Consider the following 24,989-nt stretch of genomic DNA (forward strand, 5'->3'; position numbering starts at 1 on the left):
AACCAAAAATACATACACCTCCTTCCCCACCTGCCTCCAGCTTAGTAGTCCTCTTTGTCCCTCACACTGAGCCAGGCCTGACTTAGATGATGAAATGCATGGCCTCTTTACCTTCCTAGCAAATGGGAGGTGCTGTTAGCAGTAATTAAGAAATTGAGAAGCTCCTTGTGAAACTGTTTTGGCGACAGTAATAGTGAACTCAGGGAGCAGGTGTGGTGCCTTGTTCAGTCCTCATTTCACCTGTCTGAGCAAAAACCATGCAGACAAATAAAACACTTCTTGGTGGTGACCTCATGTCACTCCAAAGCATCTCCACCCAAGCACCCGTTCAGCTGTGACATTCTTACATGCAGTGTTCTGTCCATGCCTGCTCACCTCCTGCCTCTCAGGGGCAGCCAGTCCTTCTCCCTCAAGGTCCTATCATCAGAACATCTTTTCCCCTTCCCATTCTTCTCAGATTCTGTAGTGAGCAAGGTGCATTTCTTGTGCTGTATGCCTAAGTTATCTTTCTGTGCCTCATAGTTGCCCCTAGGAGGAGCTTCCCGAGGAGGTACCAGATAAAGGAATGAAGTAAAAATAAATGGTTACTTGTGATCATCAGCTCCTGTCCTAATCCATTGTTTATGCCATTGTCTCAAGTTGTTATATGACTGTCTTCTCAGCCTAAATTCTGAATTTGCAAGTAGTGACTATGTGCCATTGTGTTAATAGAACAATAGTTGTCACCTTCCAAATTCAGAGAACAAACTGCATCTTATCCACAGGAAAGTAAGTTTTTCCATGTGCTGCTTCAACTGGAGAACTGAGAGAGGGTACTTCGTGGGAATTGGTTAGTCTCATGTTGGGCTTTCAGATCGGAGCATGGGCATGGTGAATGGCTTCTAGCTGTTGAAAAATGAAGTCAAAAGAATGTATCTGGGGATGGAATAGCTGCAATTTGAGTTCATAACTTTTCTTTAGTTTCATTTTTGCGGTCATGTCCCTGTATCCCTGAGGATGAAAACTGGAGATAACTCTTTACAAGCTCAAATGCTTAGATAAGGGTGAATTATAAAGAAGAGATTTCTGCTACAGGAGAAGTAGTATTCATGTTTAATCTGGTCAGACATCACCTGTTTTTCCCTTGGGCGACTTTGCTTGAAAAAAAAAAAAAAAAAGCAAGGCAGAATTGACTTAGCTGTGCCGGTGAAAAGGAAGGAGCCTTTAATTTGCCTGAGTGGAGATGTTTCCACTGTTTTATCATTTAATGGATTAAATGAGTAGGTGTGGCCATGAACACCTGGAGAGACTGCCTGACTTGCAGGTGCCATAAACTTCTGCTTTCATGGGCAGGAAAGTGTGTGATACCTGGAGGACAGAGGTCAGCTCAGCATTTTGCACCACTGTTATTATTAATGTGGGCATTGCCAGGTGCTGTGGCAACCTAGGTGGCAGATGCAGTTCCAACCCACTTGAAGTTTTCTTACTGTTGGGGTTAAGTGCAGATTTTAATTCATTTATTGGGAATCAGGTACTTAGAGTATTAAGATTAAGTATTAAGATTAAGTATTAAGACTGTCAGATATCCCAGAAGCAGGTAATACTGAGATTGGATGACTCTTCCTTCCTGTACCTGGGAAAGGTTTTCTACAGAATATCTCAGTAGGGTCCTAGGATTTTAAAAGTATTTAGATATATATATATATCAAGATACAGGTATTTGGGAATGAAATGCAGTGTAAAGTGTCCCTCTACCCTTGAAAATTTTAGCAACAAATTCATTCATAAGGCTAAGACCCCATTTCATAAGTATAGAGATTTATTTCATGTACATATGGAAATATATCAGCCTATATTATATAAATACTGGCTTTGCTACTTTGGGATCATTTGATGTTTAAAAGCTTTCTATTTCATTGTTGAGAGAGATTCCAGAAAGTTCCAAGTCTGTTGTGATTTTAATATCATCTCTAGCTTCCTGTTGAAAGGAAAAAAGATTAGAGGAGACACTTTCAGTGATGAATTATGCTTTGATTATTCATGGCATTTGTCAATAAGATATACCTTCGATAATTTGTTTTGTGTAACATACTACCCATACCTTAAATATGGTAAAGTGTTCAAATTCTGAGGTAATTTGTTTTTAACTTCTCTTCTTTCAACTTGCTCATGTATTCATAGATGAAGTAGCCTGTTTTCTTTCACTCTACATTGCATTCATAATGAATCATCTATTTATAAAGATTAGAAGTCTGTATAGAGGAGTAGACACACCCAGGAAGACTGTAATGTAAATCTGTTTGTATATTGACCAAACAAGTATATTTTATTTGGGGGTTTTATTTAGACATTTCTTTTTGAGATTTTTTTTTGAATCACATTTTTGAAATCACTTTTCTACCCCTTTTTGATAGACTTTAAATAACTAATGCAGTCGTGAGGGTTTGTTGTTCATGTTCTCATTTTTTAAAAAATCTAAATTGTTCACTGTTTTGCCTGTTGTGGTAGTGTATGTACCTTAGTATGTATGGTAGTGTACGTTTCTTAGAAATTTTTAAAGTTTTTCTTAAATAACATTTTCTAAATTTAGTTTTAAGTATATCAGCCTATTTCACTGATATAACTGGTTAAGATATTCATTAGATTATTTGCATTGATACACATTTCTTATGAATTTTATTTATACATATAAACAATAAATATGTTGAAAAGATCTTTATGCATGATGTAGATCAAATGCTAAACACGAAAAAATGTAGCCATTTTTATAATAACCTGAATTTCAGTTAATTTGCTGAAAGAAGTTTGCTGACATTTCCGGGACATAAATCTGTCATTTATAATTTCTTCTATTACCATCAGCAAATTAATATATTTAATATTTCTGTATTGGAATGAAAGGAGACATTAATTTGAATTAACACTAAATACATTATACAGTATCTTTTAAAACCAATCAGACTGGTTTAATGATTGTGAATTTAATAGGTTGAATACATACATTTCTTGATGAGTTGATAATATCTAACCCACCTTCATAATTAAATATCAAAACTCTATTCTTATTAACAACTGCTTTAAGGCTGAGTAAACATGATCTTAATTAAACTCACAGATAATACTAGGGGATGCTGATCGCTGCACTAAGGAAAATAAAGTGATGCAGCCTGACCTTAAGAAATTATAAATATGGGACTGTTGACAAACGATAATAAGCAGCAAACATCTAAGAGAAGATAACTCCCAAATCTGTATTGCTGAAAGAAATTGGGTTTGGTTTTGAAATGTATTATTTGAATATTTAGAAATGTTATCTCACTGTACCTAAATTAGAAGTCCAGTGAAAATTCCTGTTTCAGGAATCTGGTATAACAGAGGTCTGTCCTGCACTAGGAAGGCATTGCAATAAACTCCTAATGGTGGTTGAGGGCAGCATAGTGTAGGAGGATAGAAGCACAGAGCCCTCAGCCTTGTTATAGGTGAATTAAATGAGGTAACTTGCTGGGTTTTATCATCCTCCTCTGACTACTCTATTGCTAATAGAGAATGAAGTGCCAGTCTATTTTGAAGAAAAGCAAATGAAAATAAGATAATATCCACTTCACCCATCCTCCAGTTTTCTATTTGTCTTATTCTTTAAGGCTCGTGAAAGTTACTTTGAAATCAGATTAGCCATTTTATAACTTCCTACTAGCAGAAACAGGAACAAATTGTTGCCCTGTGCCCATGTGTACTAATTTATTTCTACACTCTGGGTACTCAGGATAAAACCAGTAGCTAGCATGCTTGTGAAAGAGGACCATCACTATTATTTTAATACACTGGGATTTGATTTTATGATTCCAGAACATTTACCTTAATAAAGAATTTGTGAATGCCATATACAAGATGAAAAAATGAATGAATGGTGAGATACATTTATCTTAGGCATCAGCTATTCTATTGACAAAAGGCACAAATAAGAAATTTGTCTAAATAATTAGATTTTTAATTAGTGCATCATTATAAGATTAATGTCATTGCGCTTCATTGCGTGTAATTTTGTATTAGAAATTTTGTGTCAACAAAGATGCTACCTGTGGTTTGCTGATTTGAATCCTTAATTTATCACTTGTGTGTATGGCCTGCTACATATCTGCAGTCAAGCGCTGGAAGAAGGCATTTGATTATTGCTCCACTGGTGGTGAGGAATATTGATGGTGTTGTGCTATATGAATACATTATATTTTCTAATGTTCAAGAGGCAGCCACCCCTCAAATATTAGTGAATGCATAATTGTAATAATTTTAACAATAACACAAGCAGATAGGTTTCTCAACCTGGTCCGTGTCTACCTGGAACATGCTTGAACATTATTGATGCTATATTCTTTTTAAACTTTGTTTTTTCTTTCCTTTTGATAGTTGCCGAACAAGCAACCGGAAAAGCTTAATAGGCAATGGGCAGTCACCAGCATTGCCTCGACCACACTCACCTCTCTCTGCTCATGCAGGTAATTGGTTACCATTTCTTGAGTTTTGTTTTATTTCTTTATTTGTTGGTTTTTTAAAATAATTAATGCATTTTGACATTCGGTATGTCTTCACATGTTATCTTTGTTTTCCTATTGTTTTATCCCTAAGTTGTTCTTTGCGATATGTTAGCCCAAATCTTATCCTCTCTGTTTAAGTGTTTGGACTCTAAAATACAGAATTCCTTTTTATATGGGGTCCCTTTTTAATTATTTCTTTCTCCATTTCTAAATGCCTGGATGATACGACACATGGTTTCCATGTTAGGAATATCCTTGGGAAATGTAAACATGATAACTCATATGAAAAGTACTAATGTTAAGAACTGTTCAGCATATTTCTCCCTAAAATTGAACTTGTCTTGTATATTGTGATGGTCATTTTACGGACAAGGAAGATTGAAGAGAAAGCCTTTGGCCTCAAGTACTTTATAGAATTATAAGGAAGGCTAGAGCAGTACTGTAAAAACTAGACAATGAAAACTGCTTTATATGCTGGGGTTTTTTTTTTTTTTTTTTTCAAAGTTCTATCCATGGTGATGCAAAGAAGAGAAGGGTTAATTCCAATAAAGAAAGTCTGGAAGAGTTTAAAGGAGCCATTTGCCCAAGATGTTGAAAGAGGAGCAAGACTTTGTTGGCTGGTAGAGATGGAGTGAGAGAAAGGGAATTCTCAGTGTATGGCTAGAGTGTGGGATGTGTGTACTTCGTTAAGAGAACTTAAGGATGGAAAGGCAGAGGAAGGTCAGGAAGTGGGAGGAAGTTTGACTTTGAAGCCCTTTCAAGGGTTTTGAGGAGGATCTGTGTTATAGGAAGGTATCTTCAGGATTGTGAAGGATAAAGGTCAGAAAAATGAGCTCTTAGCCCTACTTCACTGTACTCTTGTGAAAACTCTAATTTGATACTCATGTGTTCTCAGATGATCTTGACCTTAAATGCAGGGCTACCACTCTCCCCAGAAAGCAGTTCTTAGGCTCAAGTGGCCTTTCAAGTTGAGATTGGGAGTTGTCTGTTACATTACTGGGGAGAAGAATGGAGAGAAAAGTAGTTGCTCCTTTGGAGTGAAATTTTATTTTCTCCGTAGAAATAATTAAAGGGATTGAAGGTGGTAAAGTAAAAAGGTAAAAGATAGATAAAATTATGACACTGTAAAAAGACGACTAACATCTAGAAAGGCCTCTCCCAGGTAAAACCTTAGAGTTGGAGAAGCTCTTACACAGATGAAGACAAGTTCTAGACCACTCATAGCAGCATCATCTGTAATAGCTAAACATTTGAAGTAACCTAATGATCTATCACTTGGAAAACGGATAAATGAATTGTGGCATAGTTATATCCAAAACACACTGTGCACATAGAAAACAAGTGAACACTACTCAGATTTGTGTGGATGAAACTCAAATATATTGTTGGACAACAAAAGCGAGTCACAAAAGAATATTATGTAAGCCTTTCATATAAAGTTAACATGCTACATACAATATTTTGTTTAGGGATATATATGTGTACATGATATATATTATATATCCTATAATATGATTATATTCTATATATTCACTGTATTATATTTTATGTATTTTTATAATATAAGAGCCTAAAGCAAAACATGGTAATGTTAAAGACTGATTTCATGATAGTAGTTACCTCTGAGAGGGCATGAGAGGGATATAATTAGGGAACGGGTGTAAGCAGTGGTAACATTATATTGCCACGGCTATGTGATGAGGATACATTACTTCATTACTTCTATTACTACCATTTCTGTTTTTGAGATTGATATTACACCACTGTCATTAAAATCCTACAGAGGGTCAGACAGTGCCAGATACTTTACTTGGGACATTACTCCAGCACCCAGCACAGTGCACAGCAGTGTATGCTAGATGCTAAGTGAATGGTGGATTCTGTTTTTTAGTATGTAATTCTGTGATTTAAATATTTTAATCTCGCTCCTCTTTATAGTATTTATAGCAATTTCACCATCATTTATGTGCCTGTTGATTCGTCTTTTATAGCTGTGATTTTCTTCACTTCTAATATTGAGAAGACAGAACATGTGGTTAAGACTTTAATGATCCTTTTAATTATTTTTCTTTTCTTTCATAGACTTAGCTTAAGTTCTTTCTCCTTCAACATTAATTTAGAATTTAATCAGAGGAATGGGCAGAGGGAAGCCTGTCATTCAGGTTCCAAGAGTGTTTTGTTTTTGTTCTTGAGGCAAAATCTACCTCTGTTGCCCAGGCTGGAGTGCAGTGGCACGATCTCAGCTAACTTTAACTTCTGCCTCCCAGGTTCAAGAGATTCTCGTGCCTCAGCCTCCCGAGTAGCTGGCATTATAGGCCATGCTACCATGCCCGGCTAATTTTTTTTTTTTTTTTTTTTGTATTTTTAGTAGAGAGAAGATTTCGCCCTGTTGGCCAGGCTGGTCTCAAACTCCTGTGCTCAAGCATTCCTCCCGCCTCAGCCACCCAAAGTGCTGGGATCATAGGCATGAGCCACCGAACCGCACCCAGCACTGTTTTTCTTTATGTTATGGAGCAAACATGTTGTTGTTCTCTCAGAGGCGGTGGAAGCCTGTCAGACTTTCTGTGAGAAGTGGCATTTATTACTGTCTGGTAGATTCCTATTTCTGTATAAAAAGAAGAAAAACATGTGAATACGATGCAGGACCAGGCCTCACATCCTGATAACATGCAGTGCCTCTTCACCTGCCATGCCTTCTGCCTCACCCTTTCTGTTGCTATGTTCTCTATCCTGCATTGGACACAGAGTGCCAGGCGAGGTTTTCTAGGCATCTTCATCAAAACGAGAAGGAAAAACCTCCATCTCTCAGCACTTATTAACCTAAAAGATAAAGTTGCACTTTCTACTTTTCTTAGGTGGGGATTACATGAGCCCCGCCAGTCATCACGGACACATCGTTTGTACCTATCAAATGTATCAGTAGAGATGGGGACATTAATTTGTGTAGGGGTGTTAGCAGTGCTCTGGGGAGAAAGAGATACTGGCATACACAGTGGTCTGGAGCACGTCTTCACAAAATAGTGTTTGTGGGGAGCCAGAGATTGCTAAAAGAACAGTGAATAGGACAGTCTCATTAAAAAAAAAAAAAAAAAAAAAAAAAAAGAAGGGAAGAAAAGAAAAGAAGGCATAGAAAATCACAGGCTCTTATGTCCAGGAAGATTCTAAGCATGAAAAATAATCCAGAAGTCCCAAAGGGAAAAGACTAGTGTACCTCTCTTACAATGAAAATTTCTGTATCAAAAACAAACTCAAAAGAAATCAAAGTATGAAAAATGTTTGTGCCCATGACTGATTGCCAGTTTACATGAAGAAATTGTGTAAATTGATATGAAATGGTGAATGCACCAATAGAAAAATGGGCAAAAGGTGCAAATAGCATGACATAAGGAAAAAATAGCCAACAAAACATGAAATGATATGTCATTGCAATTATAAAAAAAAAGTGCCCAGGCACAGTGGTCACACTTGTGATTGCAGCACTGTGGGAGACTGAGGCAGGAGGATTGCCTGAGCCCAGGAGTTTGAGCCTAGATGACATAGTGAGACCTCATCTCTACAAAATTTCTAAAAATTACCCAGGCATGGTGGCACATGCCTGTGGTCCCAGCTACTCAGGAGGCTGAGGTGGGAGGATCGCCTGAGCTGGGGAGGTCTAGGCTGCAGTGAGCTATAATGGTGCCACTGAACTCCACCATGGGTGAAGGAGATAGTATCATTCACCTAGCATGGGGTCAAAAACCTTTTTTAATTGATAAAATTCAGTGATAGCAAAGATATGGGAAAGTGGTCCCTTTCCCATGATCTAAGGGTTGATGTGAATTAGTATAACCATTTTGGTTAGTGGTTTTCAGTATTGGTGAATATTTCAAATGTGTTTACCCTTTTGCCCAGCAAATTAATGTAAAGGAATTTATCTTACTGATAGTCTCGTAAAATAACAGAAAATTATAAGTATAGCATGGCTTTTGTACCTAGCAAATGGAAAGGTACCAGTTTTTTATTTAAATTTTTGTTCAGTAATGGACTAGTTAAGTAAATAATGATTCAGGGGTATAACCCAGCATTACATAGTTGTTACAAAGAACAAGGTGGGCTTTTTATATGCTGGTATTGGAAGGATACACAAGATACATTGTTAGGTGAAAACATTGCATGTTGTCATTTCATGTGCATCTGTGTTTTAGAGTGTGTATACACAGATGAAAGCACACTTGTATATTCATGCATAGTCATAGAAATTTGTGGAAAAGGAAAGGAGAAACTGTTAATTGTTTAGGGAATAAGAAAGTAAGGAAATTAGCACATAGTGCCTTTCTAATAAAAAGAAGGCTCTAAAAATAAAATCCATAAGAAAACAATATAATATCTGCAGTAGTTTTCTATTGCTCAGTAACAAATTACTCATAATTTACTGTTTTAAACAACATGCATTTATTAATCTTACAGTTCTTCAGGGCAGAAGTCTGGGCAGGCTCGCCTGGGTTCTCTGCTCAGGGTATTATGAGGCCAAAATCAAGGTGTTGGTTGAGCTAGGCTCTTACCTGGAGGCTGGGAAAGAACTCACTTCCAAGCCCATGCAGGTGTGGACAGATTTAGGTTGTTGCCTTTGTAGGACTGAGTTCCCTGCTTCACGCTGGCTATCAGCAAGGAGCTGCTTTTCAGCTCCTAGAAGCTGGCTGCCCTCTGCGATCTTGTAGCCAGCAGAGGCACATCCGGTCATTCTCACACTTCAACTCTGACTGCTCCTCCTTCCATCAACCAGAGAAAACTCTTGCTTTTAAAAGGCTCACTTGGTTGGGTGAGGCCCCGCTCAGATAGTCTCTATACTTGAAGGTCAGCTGACTTGGGACAATTACAGCTAAAAAAATCTCTTCATGGCAGTATTCATTTTTTATTGAATAACTAGGGGACTGGAATTTTGAGGAGACCATGGTTAGGATTCTGCCTACCACAGTAACACTTCATATTGTGTTTTGATTTAAATGAGTAAAAGAAGGAGCTCTAAGAGTGATGCTTAAGAGGATGAGCCACAGAGGAAGAGGAGATAAAAACTGAGACACAGTGACTCCAGGCTGTTGAAGTGCTTAGGTAGCAAATGTAACCCTGTTGGCCAAAATACCTATTTTCTGTGTCTTCAAAAGTTGTTTTACTGTGAATTTGCAGGTGGCTACTTTGATGTATTTTTAAAAGGGTTTCTGTAAGGAAGGATGGAAAGGAGTTTCACTTTCTGTTGGGCAATTTTAAGAGTTATTAAAGATAGGAAATATCCCTAAATCTCTGTCTATGTGTATATATAGATTTAGATTACAAAGAGACTTCATTTCTTAAGGGTTAGTCACCACTGTATTTATGCAGCTGTGTTCTGCTTGTTTCGGGTGGGCACATGGGGTTTGGGCAACAAAACAAAACATCCCGAATCCCACTCTTCAAAATGAATCACATGAACATTTTAACTCACATCACTTCATTATCTGCTCTTCCTCCCACCCCACAACTACCCATGGGGCTTTGACTTAACGAATAAAACTCAGCTTGAAACTTAGAGGATTTCCAAGGAGAAACTATATGACATCATGTACGTTTTTTAACATAATATCTTCATTATTTCGGAAAACTCTGAAGGACCTTTCTCCTTTTGATTTCTTTTAGAGTCTCTTTTTGAGCCGCCATACATGAGAATTGTTTGCAACTTGCTCACTTTGCACTTCAGCTGTATCAGTTCCACTCCCCTCAATCTTGCAACTCGTTCATTAGATGAGATACTAAATTGGACGGTGGTAAAGTCAATGGTTTTATAAACAGGCATGTTAAGGCAAATAATTGAAAGTTAATAGTCTGGCAATAAGATGGAGATAGGGAAAAATAAACAAGGCAGACTAATGAATTCAGAGAAGACAGTCTGGGGTAGAACAGGGTAAGTAGATATTCCATTGTGCCAGAGATACTCCTGGGAGTATCACAATTTTTTTTTTTTTTTTTGAAACAGTCTCGCTCTGTCGCCCAGGCTGGAGTGCAGTGGCACGATCTCCGCTCACTGTAAGCTCCGCCTCCCAGGTTCACACCATTCTCCTGCCTCAGCTTCCCGAGTAACTGGGACTACAGGCGCCCGCCACCACGCCTGGCTAATTTTTTGTATTTTTAGTAGAGACGGGGTTTCACCGTGTTACCCAGGATGGTCTCGATCTCCTGACCTCGTGATCCACCCGCCTCGGCCTCCCAAAGTGGAGAGTATCACTATTATAACCCAGTGCCTTCCTTGATATAAGCATGAAACTTTGTAATATTCTACAGCTCCAGGACTTTAACCTTGGAAGATGTGTAGTTGGGCCGTAAGGGATTTAGTAAAACCTGAAATTTTGGCACATAATGCCAACCAAGCACTTATCTGTTTACTAATATGCATATGACTGGTGGCGGGCGCCTGTAGTCCCAGCTACTCGGAGAGGCTGAGGCAGGAGAATGGTGTGAACCCGGGAGGCGGAGCTTGCAGTGAGCCGAGATTGCGCCACTGCACTCCAGCTTGGGCGACAGAGCAAGACTCCGTCTCAAAAAAAAAAAAAAAAAAAAAAAAGTCAAGAGAGTTTATAGGCTATGTTGTCATGACTCTAATCTTCAAGGCTTGTTTGCTTTAGAAGCGTGAGTTTCTGACTATAACAGTAAAGCTAATAGTTTGTAAGAAATACGAGAAATCACCTGGGAAATATAAATCCTCTATCAACCCATTACTCGGAGATAACCCCTATTACCAGTTTATTGTATCTCTTCAGTCTTTTTCCCTGTATGTGCTCTGTGTGTGTGTGTGTGTGTGTCCATCTGAACATGTGACTGAAATGCCTGTGCTGAAACTTTTATTCCCCCCTTATCACCACCGAATAGTACAGTGTTGAAGAGTCCATCAATACAAGCCAAACATAATATCTTAGTATTTGTAATGTACATATTTTATTTCTATGGGATTTAGACATTTTCCATACTCATTAACCATTTGTATCTCCTTTTATTATTTACCTTTATTTTTATCCTTGGTCCCTCTCTTTTGTTTAACTTTTATTTTATTGGCTTACAAGAAGTGAGAACTGATAATCTCACCAGTATCCTTTTTCAATTTGCCATTTCCCTTTTTATAACAGTGAGTTGTTTTTTTTTTTTACTAATAGAAGTTACTATTTTTCATTTTGTGCATGTGTGTGTGGTCCAATCTGTCAGTTTTTTTTTTTCTGATTTCTTCCATGTTTGTTGTTATGTATAGTTGTACAGAGCTTTGCTTTTTTAACAAGACTGGTCTTGCTCTCAGCATCTCCTGCTCTGATCTCATTGCTTCCCCTCCCTCTTTCTGCTTGACAAGTTCAGCGTCAGTGATGCGTTTCTTTACCTTTTCATACTCTTAGTCTGTCAGTATAGGGTGACGGTTTTCCTAAGCAGTGAGCAAGTTCTTGGGCAAAAAAAAAAAAAAAAAAAAAAAATCTGAATTCTTTCTAAACCATATTGGTGAGCCTACAAAGGAAGGAAGTCTGTAAGCCAAATGGGCATTACAACAGTTTTTTCCACCTCCCCAGACTCCTGGAGTTGACTTACACACACACCTTTCTGCTCAGGTATTTGTGGTACCATCAGATTTTCATGCAGTGCTCGAAGGAGAGGCCATTACTTATGAATTTTAGTTTGCTGGTGAGAACAATTTCGTCATTAGAGATGAATGATCTTTAGGTACCAGTGAAATAATTCTTTTTATAAGATGAGGCTGGGCTGGGCGCGGTGGCTCACGCCTGTAATCCCAGCACTTTGGGAGGCTAAGGCGGGTGGATCATGAGGTTGGGAGATCCAGACCATCCTGGCCAACATGGTGAAACCATCTTTACTAAAAAATACAAAAATTAGCCAGGCGTGGTGGCACACACCTGTATTCCCAGCTACTCAGGAAGCTGAGGCAGGAGAATCACTTGAACCCAGGAGGCGGAGGCTGCAGTGAGCCGAGATCATGCCACCGCACTCCAGCCTGGGCGACACAGTGAGACTGTCTCAAAAAAAAAAAAGGTGAGGCTGGAGACATGGCCCTGAGTGAAATATTGCCTTTGTTGTGTTTATTTTGTGACTTTCATTCAAAAGCCTTCAGCAGATTTTCCATGCTTGAAATATTATTTCCCAAATGTTTGAACCTGCTTTACAGATCTTTAACAAAAATGTTCATTCAGCAAGGCAATGACCTCCTTTGGCTGCATAGACATGATAGTACAAGACAAATAGTTCCCTTGCCTCTTTAAATTTGGGGAATAGGACAAAGGAAAATTAGGTGCTCACAGAGTCATAACAGATTAATTGTTAGCCCTAATAGGAATTAAGTTTCCTGGTGCCCCACATAACCACTGTTTCTTTAAAATAATAGTAACTTTCTTTTTTGTTTTTTCAAAGGGATTTCTGACATCATACATTTCCTTTTTTAAAAAAAAATATGTCATTCTCAACAAACTCAACTTGTAAAACCTTATCTTCAATTTAGAGCACCTTGTTGTCCTCCTTGTAGAGTGTCATTTTATGTTGGTAAAATAGGCAAATCATGTGGCTAAGCTTTATCCAGGTGATTCCTTTGGTCAGCCATGGGTAGAGCATCACCTTGGAATCCTCTAATTTCACTGAGCCCCAGGATCAGATTTCTTATAGTGTGTATGTCCAAGCTATATCATTTCACAGTGCATCTATTCTGTGATTTCAAGTCATTTCATTAATAAGTTTCTCGGCATTACGGAGAATACCATCTTTATGTTCCATGCTGTACTCACTTTTTTTTTTGTCCTTAGCCTTTGTGTAATTGCCAATTGTTACTTAAGTAATGACACATCTAGCCCTTCCTGCTTAAGGAAAAGAATGATAAAATCAGATGGACTGACGTCAGTCAGTGTGTTTTCCTAGTCTGGGGTACTGCTTTGTGTCGAGGCAATAATCGGATGTATATAGCAACATCATCAGTCTTTGTTAATTCCTTTATGCAGATCCATCTGCCCTGTGCCCTTCATTTATCATTTTGGCCCTTTAAGAAGTCTGTAATGTTGATGTATAATCTATTCCTAGTAATAATTCAATGCATTGTTCATATTTCCCTAATCTCTGGGTGTAAGAGAATTTAATCTGAACGGCCTTTGATTTAGATTTTTATTCTCTCCTTTATTATAAATTAAAGCTGTTGGAAACTGATGCCTACTTTTAATTTTAAAGCTCCCCCATGTTAACAAACGTGGTAGCGACTTTTTTTTTTTTTTTGTCAGAACATGGGTCATCCTGGGCAGCCACCCATAGGGCAGGGTTTTCATTCTGTTTAATTTTGCTTTTCAATCAAAATTTTGCAGCATTTTTGTTGTGTTTATGTATCCACTGGGGACTTTGTTTAGTTAGGGTTGGTTGCTGAAGTCCCAGCTGGATCTTAATTACATATTTTCCATGTTGGAATTGACAGTCCTTAAGGAAAGACTGGATGTGGGGTGAGAGAGAGTTGATCAAAGGTGACTTCCAGCTTGCTGAGAATATGGAAGACTGGACGGGACGTTTCTCAAGATGGAAGAAACAAGAAAAATGAATCAGAGGTCATACTTAAGAGTTCACATTGCTGCATATTGGGCCAACTTGCTCATGAGACATTCAAGTGATGTAAATAGGCAGTTGTTGTTACATAGGTCTGAAACTCAGAGGTTGCCTCTGTGTTGGCGATGTCAGTTGGAAGCCATTAATTCACTGATGGTATTTAAAACCGTGAGAGGGGAGGAAATCATTGAAGGGAGAGTTGGAGTGAGAAGAAGCCAAAGCCTGGCTCTACAATGCCAACATTTTTAGGTCCTGAGAGGACACATGGCTAGCAGGAGACTGAGAAGCAGAAACCTGAGAGGCAGGAGGGAAGGTGGAGAATGCAGTGCCATAGAATCCAAGAGCAGACGGGTGCCCACAATGAGGGAGGCGTCCATCTTAACATCAAGTCAGCCAGCCCTATCAGGTACTTCACAGATGTTCACTGAAAGAATAAATAATTGTTTATAGATAAATGGCCAAAGACTCATTTGACTCTTAGGACCAAAAATGCAGCATGTGCCCTAATGCAAGTAAAGGATTACTTTCCCCCAAAAGAGGGAGTCTTCCTTAATACTGAAGTACCACAAAGCCCCGTACATCATACATTATCTTAATTACTTTATTTTGAAAGTAGTTTTAGCAAATCTTTCATTTGCCTTGTGCATAATATAATCCATTTCAACCATTGCTAAGCTGAATGGAGGCTGTTGCCTTTCAAACTCTTCCATAATTTAGTTGCCAAGGTGAGACTGATATACAACCTGCCAAGTCCAAAAAGCAGCCAACCAGGGCAGTGCTTCACCTAAAACAAGGAAATCTAAAACTTTCTATTTTTGACAGAAAATCAACATTGGGAATTCTGAAGGTTACTTTTTCTGTGAGAAGAGATTTTTATAAATTTTAGAGAGGAGAAGAACTCTTGAAAAACTAGTCTCAAAATAGTCAACTTCTTGAAAGTTACTGAGAATAATCTTTTTAATATCAAATTTTGTCAAAAAATACAATTGGAAATTAAAATAATTGGTTTGTCTACTTTGGCCATTTTTGTATTCGACATTTTCAGATTTAAATCTGGTGCAGCATATAATTACATATTTTATTGCTTAAAACATCTAAATTAATAAATAGTATAAATAACAATGTATTAGTGTATATATTCTAAATCCCTAAAAGTTTATGTATTCAAACTGGGAAAAATAATTTTCTCATCTGCTAGTTGAAAATGAGAAATTGCCTTGTGTCCAGGGTTGCTTTTGTTCTAAAATATGATCAGTGACCACCTAGAAAGTAAAAGGCATATTTAAAATTCTTACTAGTCACCTCTCACTCTTGTGGTTTTGAGAACATGGTAGTCTCTGACGGGACAGTTTCAGTGACCATCACAGTGATTTCTGTGGCTTTGGCTTTTCTGCTCCTAGCTCACTCGTCAGCAGTTTACTCTCAGGTTTATCTCTGAATTTGAGTTAGAAATCCTCAGCTGTATGTCAATAGAGACTGTCTTCCTCCAGTCATTAGCTGGTGAGAGAGTGTGGATTTGTATCACAGGCAAACTAACTGTTCCACAGAGACAAAAGGACTTGAGGCAGGGGCTCCGTTAGCATGGGGATCAGCCAGCTGTCTTCATTAAGTGCCCAGTGCCATAGACAGAAGGCTGAATGCTCAACACAGCCACAGTGGCCTGCACCCATCAGGCAACCAGTAAGGGAAGTTTAAAAGTCTGTATCTTAAAATCAAGTATATATGCTAAAAAGCATTTTCTTTTTTTGGCATGTTTAAATATCATGTACAGGAATGATATCTGTATCTTTGAACTTATTCATTCTGGCATAATTGCAGCTTCAGCTTTATGATGCTTTAATGCAGATTTTAAAAACTGACTACAGCAATGTATGAGTACTTCTCTACAAAAGCCATGTAAACTGCAGGCTTTCAAGTTCTAAGCTTTCACGTTTGGAGTAACAGTGGGTAATTGCAGAGCTTGTCATGAAGTGTTCAGGTGTGCACACACTGGTAACCCAGAAGTTTAGAGGGTTCAAGCCTCAGGGGGAGGAGCCCATCAACACTCTCACTGGAGTTGGTAGCATATTTTGGTTTCCCTAGTCAAGGGAGGAGAGAGGTGGATACAATTTAGAAGTGTATAAATACAAGAACAGTCATATAGTTTTAGAGGGGAGAGATGAATTTTGCTTGAAAAAAGTCTGAACTATTTTAGATGTTTTTAAAAATATGTTTAAAAACTTCTATTTACAAAAGCTGTGTATATTCAGTGTAGAAAACTTGGAAAATATAAGAACAAAGAAGAATTGAAAAATCATCTATATCGTCCCCCTTAAAAGAAACATATAGGTAAAAGAAAATAGAAATAAATAAATATAAATCATCTATATTCTTATCCATTACTCAGAATTAACTATTTAACATTTGAATGTATGTCTGTGCATTTTATATATCTACTATAATATTTATAACATCCTTACATACATTTCTCTATATAAACATGATTTATTTATATACATTTGTATATACATGTATAAATGTATGATCACAAATATAATTTTATGTCTATATCATTTTCTTTTAGCGTTATGTTTTGACTGTTTTTATATGTCCTTAAATATCTTTTTTCCCCTAATAGTTGGTTTCAAAATATACAAAATATTCTATTTTATGAAAGTGCCATAACTGCCTCCCCCTAATGGACATTCTGGCTGTTCCCAGTATTTTTGTCCTTATAAGTAATGCTGTGGTAAATAGCATTATTCATGAATCTTTGTGATCAACTCTGATTAGTTTCTCAGCTTAATCCAAGAAAAATGTTCTTTCAGGTGTTGGCCTTTTATTGTCTTGTATTTGTGTTGTTGGGCTTTCCATTATTTCTTTACTTAGATTTTTGAGGCCCCAGAAGCCAGAGGTTGTATCCACAGGAAATGCTCTTTAATGCTTGCTGCAAATGACATTTAATAAGCATCAAGAATGTGTTGTATAGGCACCAAGATAACTTTACACATACCTAAGTACCTCTCCAATATGTTCTCCCTAGCTGAAACAATAGCCAGTTGTGTTAAACTTCCAGGAACTTTGTACCCAGTGACATCATGATGACCTGATGATGTCAGTGAGATGAATGAGGAAGGAACTATTGCAGGAGGCTACAGAGCCTGTCACACTTCTGTTCCTGCCAGACATTGAGGACTATACTTGAGTGTAGAAACCTCCATCTACTATGTAACTCAGAAATTCTGCTACCCGAACCCTTTTGATTTTGAGATGGCTGACAATGATATGCTAAATGGTGTACATAATAAACACTGGACCTCAGGGTAAAAGATCCGGTCTTTACCTAGCCCTCCCAGTTAGCAGCAATTCTACTTTGGGCAGTTCACTCTCTGGGTCTCAACCTCCTCATCTATCAAATGGAAGTGGTCAAACTTGCTCTTGGAACCTCATATGATTGTTTAAATGGGAAAGTATTTTCAGTATTATAAAGTACAACAACAGTGTCAAGTTTTAAGAAACTACCAGAGGATTATTACAACCAATCTGAATTTATAGCTAGAAATTTGTAGCTAGAAATGATACGACATCATAGTGTGTAAATACAAAGCAAATTAGGACACAGGCTTATTGCCATCTCCAAGTGGATTATTGACAAAGGCATGTGTCATCCATGTAACCAAGTCTCTGCTGGGACACACTTGCAGTAGTCTGTGATGTTTTCCTTTTGGTATACCAACCTTCAGAGGTCCCTTTGCTGGTACAGTTACTCTGGTTTAGAGCTGATTTGGGAAATTAATGGCATTTAAAAAAAAATCAACTCCAGTAGATCAGAACCACGGCAGTTCCAGAGAGGCTGCTTCAGTGATAGGGAGTGGCAAGGGTGATCTGGTAGTGGGATTCACAGCCCCTACCCCACCTTTGCTTCATTCAACCAGAGAAGCTCAAACTATCCCATTTTGGACTAAGGAGTAATCTTTTGCTTGAGCTGAAGAATCGGTGTACACACACGTACACACACACAGGCTTGAAACCATTCTAGGAAACGGAGACCCAGTGCATCTAGTGTCCAGGATCCTGTGACTTGCTGGTATCTGAGCCAGCCCTGGAGCTCTGCTCCCCAGATCTCTGCATCTTGCACCCCTCCCAGTGAGGCCCTGGAATCTATCCCTGAAGATGCCTTCTAGAAGAATCAGGAAAGACCTGGGACATCTCCAGAGTGAGCCTTGATTCACTCTTCTCTCTGGGTCCTGAACACAGTGTTTAGATGAATGATTTTCTTCATTTATGTTTCATCTGTCCTATTCTGTTATATTAGTCTGTTCTCATGCTGCTATGAAGAAATTCTCGAGACTGGGTAATTTATAAAGGAGAGGTTTAATTGACTCACAGTTCTGCATGGCTGGGAAGGCCTCAGGAAACTTACAATCATGGCAGAAGGTGAAGGGGAAGAAAGGTACCTTATTCACAGGGCGGCAGGAAAGAGTGAGAGCAAGCAGGGGAAATACCAGATGACATAAGGCCATCAGATCTTGTGAGACTCACTCCCTATCACGAGAATAGAATGGGAGAAACCATCTCCATGATCCAGTCACTTTCCCCTGGGTCCCTCCCACAACACGTGGGGATTATAGAAAGTACAATTCAAAATGAGATTTTGGGTGGGGACACAGCCAAACCATACTATCTGTCAAAGAACTTGGGTCCCCCACTTAAATAGATAGTGGTGGTGGGGTGGGAAGAAACCTCAATTTTCCAAAATGAAATACAGGCATTTTTTTGTTTACAGTCATTTTGTTGTGATATTTATCATTTATTGGATGTTTTAAGCATAGAAAAAATTCTAGTATCATTTTAGGAATGAACTATATTGCTGTGGTACATTAAAACAGTAGTCGAGATAAGCAAGGTAATAGTAAGCTAACAGGTCTCATGCAACTAAATCAGGTCAAGAATAGTCAGCAGGAGATGGCACCCACCTGAGAAACACGTGGGCTGAGAGAGGAAAACTTCCTAACCATTGTAATAAAAGCCATGCATTTCCTAAGTATTCTGCTGACCCTCCTGCTGACATCCTTCTCGTTGGTGGAGAGTCACTGATACACATACACCTAAGGACGTCCCCAAAGCATGAGCATTCTAAAGTGGTCCATGTATTAAGGTGTCAGATGTTGATGAACAGAGAGACTGGCACTTAATTACATGGACTCTGCTCATCTTTTATCCTTAGATATAAAGAAGTTATATTTCAGGTTAATTTTCTTAAAGTTTTATCATGGTCTGCTAAAAATCAAATATGACTTTGAACAATTCTCTTAACTTGGCTTTAATTTCCTTTTCTATTAAAGGAGGAGATTGGATATATATATATAAAATTTTAAAATATTCCTTCTAAGGCTGTACCTTCATATTTCTAGTTCTTTGGCTTTAAAGAAGATTTTCTTTCACCCTGTGTTCTACCTGCATGTGTTCTCCATTGGAGTCATGCTTTTAGTATTCCAGCTCTGATGACAAATGACACTCTCAGCATCTAAAATATTAAAGAGAAAAGAATGGGTTAGCTGGTTGGGCCCAACAGACATAAGATGTAAGGGCATGCCGGAGTGACCCTCAGCATGTTCTGGATATGCACTCCGCATTTCATCAGCATCTGAGGATGGATGTGCCCTTTGGAAGGAATTTTGAGAGGAAAACAGGTTGTCCTGTGGACCGTGCCTCCCAGGAACTTTGAAGGCCAGGTATCCCCTTGTTTATCTGGAGAAGCAACACATCCCAGTTTGTGGTAGTTATATCTCTCCGCTGGAACAGTTAGGCCTAAAGCCTATTTTTGCACATGTGAGAATGTACTGGAAGTCCTGCAATAGTTACCAGAGTGACCGGCCAGTGTCTGAAGGAATGAACGTAGTTTTGAAGGCTTTGAGAGAAAGTGTGTGTGTGTGTGTGTGTGTGTGTGTGTGTGTGTGTGTGTGTTTCTCAGCAAAAGAACATGGCCTACTTCAGTGTTTAGAGATGCAAATCATCTTAAATAGGCCAAATGCAGGAAATGAAACAAGTTCCTTAATTGGTAAAAAGCCCACTTCCTTGTGGGATCAGTAATTTGGCTTGGGAATGCACACATTCCAGCATCCTTGAAATTGAAAGAAAAAAATAGGTGAATTGATTCACATTTGGTGCTCTTATGCCATTATTTCAGCAGGAAATGTGGGTTTTAAGCTTATCATTTCATTTGACAGTTTTGATTTCCAAAAGAGAAGGACCAAATGCAAATTTTTCTCCCTTCTCTGTAGACATAGGCGGACTTTTAACATCAAGAGATGTACATACCTCCCCTGACAACACATTTCACATAAGCAGTATCAGTCTCCCCTGTCAGTGTTTCTGTGAAGCTGTTTATTTCATCCTACTTTTCTTATTATTGACAAAAATGAGGGATGTTCATTTCTTCTAGTGATGTGGGCTTTAACTATTTCTGTCATGAGTGCAGTGTGCCTATCTAACCTGAATCCTACCTACCATTCATTTTCTGAAATTGTCTTTACTAGCGGGGTAGAAGTTACAGTATCTAAATTTAAGTTGCTGACCTTTATTTACTTCAGAATGAGCAGTTGACTTGTGAGTTTATGTTTGACAGCTAATCATGCATTCTGCTTTTTATTAAAATACCCATAACATCTGCCACCACCCCTTATTTGTAAAACTGCTATAATACTGGAAACTAAGAACATACCAATGATCATTCACATCTTGAGTAGGAATGAATGCTGTTACCTGTGGCAACACAAAATCTTGTGTCAGTAATCAGCTCGTGGCTAGACCACAGAAACAGTATGATAGCGAGACAGGCAGGAGACAGAAGGTGGATTTCACCTTCCTGGACTGCATACCCTGATATCAGAGACTTTATACCTGTCCCCACAATCAGAATATCTGGCAGTCACCACCCAACCCCGCACCACAAAGAAGCCACATTTTGTGCTGATCAGAGCCATCCATTGCCCTCCCAACAGTATTATCTTTCTGTAGGAAATTTAAGAAACTATACTTTCCAGTATTAAACATCCCACATCAGATAAATCGGGGATTCATTTATTAATCTGTAATAATATGCCTTTTTGGTGGGGGAGCCAGATTAATGGAACAAAGTCAATGATCAAAAATACTATCATTGAAGACTTTGATAAGTCGATTAACAGTAAAATTGGTACAAATAGTGGAAACAAACAAAACTCTGCTCTAGAGATAGTCTTGTGGCTTTTAAATTTTTAAGCAATGAAGGCAAAAGACCTACAAACAACTGAAACTATCTGAACAGGAAATAAAATAAAATAATTGCTAACAAAGGAATAAAATGCATGCTGACCTCAGTCATACCTTTCACTGCTAGATAATGATGTAATGGCCAGAGAACTCTATTTGCTAAGATGTGGATAGGTAGGGAGGGAGGTAGGTAGACAGATAAAATCATATATTCAAGAACACACAAAATAACAATCCATGGATCTTTCCTGGAAAAGTCACTTAAAGATATACAGAAGATGGCTGGGCGCGGTGGCTCATGCCTGTAATCCCAGCACTTTGGAAGGCCAAGGTGGGTGTATCACCTGAGATCAGGAATTCAAGACCAGCCTGACCAATATGGCAAAACCCCGTCTCTACTAAAAATACAAAAATTAGCCAGGCGTGGTGGCATGCACCTGTAGTCCCAGCTACCCAGGAGACTGAGGCAGAAGAATTGCTTGAACCCGGGAGGCAAAGGTTGCAGTGAGCCAAGATCGTGCTGCTGCACTCCAGCCTGGGTGACAGAGTGAGACTCCATCTCAAAAAAAAAAAAAAAAAAAAAAAAGGATTTACAGAAGATGACTGAAAAATTGAACTTAAATTGGAAAGATGAGTTATAAAAGTACTATAGTATTGATAGGAAAATGAAAGTTTAAAAAGATGCTTTAAAATGTAGTATAAATGATAATTCGCTAATAGCAATATAGATCTAGAACTCAAATTAACTAAGATCAGAGACAAGGGTGACAGAAGCACACATGTGCAAAGTTCCTTAACTTACTTTGAGGCATGGGGGAGGAAATAAGAATAAATACTGTATTTCTTCTCAACTCATTAATTAAAATATGCATGCATGTGTGTTTTTTAAACATTTCAGAATAAAACTTACTAGCATGAAAAGCAATTCTTTCCTTTTATGTTACTGAAAAAAAAAAAAGAAAAGTAACCATCCAGCAAGGAATAAAAAAATTACCAACTTTACTTTGAAATATAAATGTTAAAAGTTGGTAGAACAGTGTAAGAATTATTTACTGTGAATTTTTGGGATTCTAAGAGTGCTGATTAGTTTAATATTATAAACACTGTTAATACATCATAGCAGCGTGTCATATGTTCATCTGAATAGACATTGAAAAAGCCCTTGATAAAATTAAACATCCATTTCTGCTAAAAATTATTTAGAAAATGAGAATGAATTGAGAAATCCATAATGTAGAAAGACATCTAAATCTAATTTAGACTAATGGCCAATGTCTTACTTTAGTGAAAAACCAGAAGCATTCTGTTAAAATCTTTCCCCATTAATACAACACTTTACTCTACACATTCTTTGCAGTCAGATAACACATAAAATGGAAACAAAATGTATAATTCAAAGATGGTAAAATTTGTTATATTCATATGACATAAAGAATCCAGAAAATCCAAGAGAATTCAGTGAATAAGTTCTAAAATTAATAATGAAGTAGGTTGTATACAAGATGGATATATAGAGGTTAATGCTGTTGTATATTACCAACTATGACAAGTAAGAAATGATAGTGGGAGAAAGGAGTGATATTCTGTGACAGTATTCCATGCCCTTTTCCCATAACCCCACCCCCTCTGCCCACCCTCCAAAAGGGCAGAAAATATCATGCTTTGAAATAACCAGAAGACTTGAAAGGGATTGCTATGAAAACACAGCAAGACTTTATTTGAAAACTAAACTGTTATGAATAATGGAAAGGTATATCCTGTTCATTGGAGAAAAGGCTATATATTATTTTCCCCAAATTATAGTTCTGATGTACTTTCAATTAGACTTTTCATGAGTATGTATATGTGTGTTTAACTGTTTTCTTTATTGCAAACACTGAATGCACTCTGTCTGGTTTAAGCAGGGGAGGAATTATTAAAGTATATTAGGTAGCTCACAGAATTAGTATTAGTACCAGAGAGTGAGCGTTGGAGGCCAAATACCCTAGAAGAACACCCAGCCCACACCATGGCACTGTGCCAGAGCAGGTCCAGCTCCAGCTCCTGCTGCTCCTGACCTTTGGTTGCAGAAACTTTTGACACTGATGCTCCCCAAAAGGAATGCCTCTACTGCTACTTTTGTCATCAAAATTGATTTCTTTGGCAGGTATTCTTATTATTGTATTGTTTCAAGCCAAAGTTGAGTTTAGCTTAAAAACTCAAAAAAAGCCTAGTCTATATTCTAACTGCAAGGAAAGTTGGAAAAGTGGGTGGTGGCATCAGCCCTGCAGAGGCAGGACCCGGCTCACGATATGGGAAATTCCTCTTACGTAGGGAGGTTGCTTAGAAGATAACTGGGGGCCATAAAGATGACAAATGCTTACAGTGGTAACTTGATGTAATGACCCCAGGGTACATCTAGAAAACTCAGTAGATACAATTAGCCAAATAAATCAGTGAGGTGGACCTGACCTGTGTGAGATTAACACATATCAGAAAGTGACAATCCAAGCATTCATATATGAATAAGAACAGGAAGGAATGGATGAAGATATGTTGAAGAAAGCATCACAAACCCCTGCAAAGGAAATAGTTTAATCAACAAATGATACTGGGAAAAGTATATGAAAAATACTTAAGGTGAGCTTCTTTCATACTATATATATACTAAAATGACTCATATGGCTTTTAAATTACCTGTAAAAATTAAATGCTAAAAAGTAAAATTAATGTATAGTTGAACGTTTAATATATTTAGGATGGAGAAATAATTTCTGAGTATGAAAAAGCAGAAGAAATCACTAAAAGGAAAAGATTGATATTAGAAATTTAAAATTCTGTAAGTTAAAAAATACTGTAAACAAAATTAATACACTAACAAATAACTTAGGACATATCTACAAGAAGTATAACGGGCAGAAGATCAATATTGTTAAGTCACGAAGAGCTTTTTTTATGAACGTATGAAAATACTACCCCACTAAATAAATAGGCAAAGGACATGAACGGACATCTCAGAAAAGAAATAGAAATGACAGATAAACAGATGAAAAGTTCAACCTCTTATTAATCAAATAAATGTACATCAAAATGATGAGACATCAGTTTTCACCTGATTTGCAAATATTAAACAGCAAACATGGTAATATTCATTTCTGATGATGGTATACTGAAATGGATATTTTCACTACACTAATGTAAATTTACAATGGTTTTAGAAAGCAGCTTGATACTTTATGTCAAGAGCCCTAAAAATAGTTCACATCACTTGAACTATTATTGCATTTTATGAAATATAATTTAAGGAAATAATGAGAAAAGTACTCAAATGTATATTTTAAGATGTTAATTGCAGCATTAATTTGTAGTAGTACAAAATTGGAAACACCCTAAGCATTAAATACTAAGAAGATTGATGGTTAAATTGTAGTCCATCTGTATAATAGAATAATTTGTAGCCATTTAAAAATCACATTTTTGAAAAATATTTAATAGCATAGGAAGATTGTAATTATAACCTAATTATAAAGAGCAGGACACAAAACTGAGTATGGTTTATGATCTAATTTGAAAGTATATTTGTATATACATGTATACACTGTCAAAAAATACACTACAATATTACATTAGGATTATCAATTTCATTTTTATACTTTAATGTATTTTGCAGATCCTCTGCCATGATCATGTGTT

At 37.6% G+C, this 24,989-nt stretch overlaps 1 protein-coding gene across 3 annotated transcripts in view; it reads left to right on the top strand.

The window, feature by feature from the left end:
* MAST4 (microtubule associated serine/threonine kinase family member 4) overlaps positions 1 to 24,989 on the top strand; it is a 577,822-nt gene that overhangs the window by 458,576 nt on the left and 94,257 nt on the right. For all 3 annotated transcript variants that reach the window (XM_030799245.1, XM_030799247.1, XM_030799246.1), the window contains one exon: positions 4,384 to 4,472. In XM_030799245.1, coding sequence (XP_030655105.1) covers positions 4,384 to 4,472 — 89 coding nt within the window. The remainder of the gene's footprint in view (positions 1 to 4,383; positions 4,473 to 24,989) is intronic.

This window comes from Nomascus leucogenys, chromosome 18 (genome assembly GCF_006542625.1).
Source record: "Nomascus leucogenys isolate Asia chromosome 18, Asia_NLE_v1, whole genome shotgun sequence".
Taxonomy (NCBI): domain Eukaryota; kingdom Metazoa; phylum Chordata; class Mammalia; order Primates; family Hylobatidae; genus Nomascus; species Nomascus leucogenys.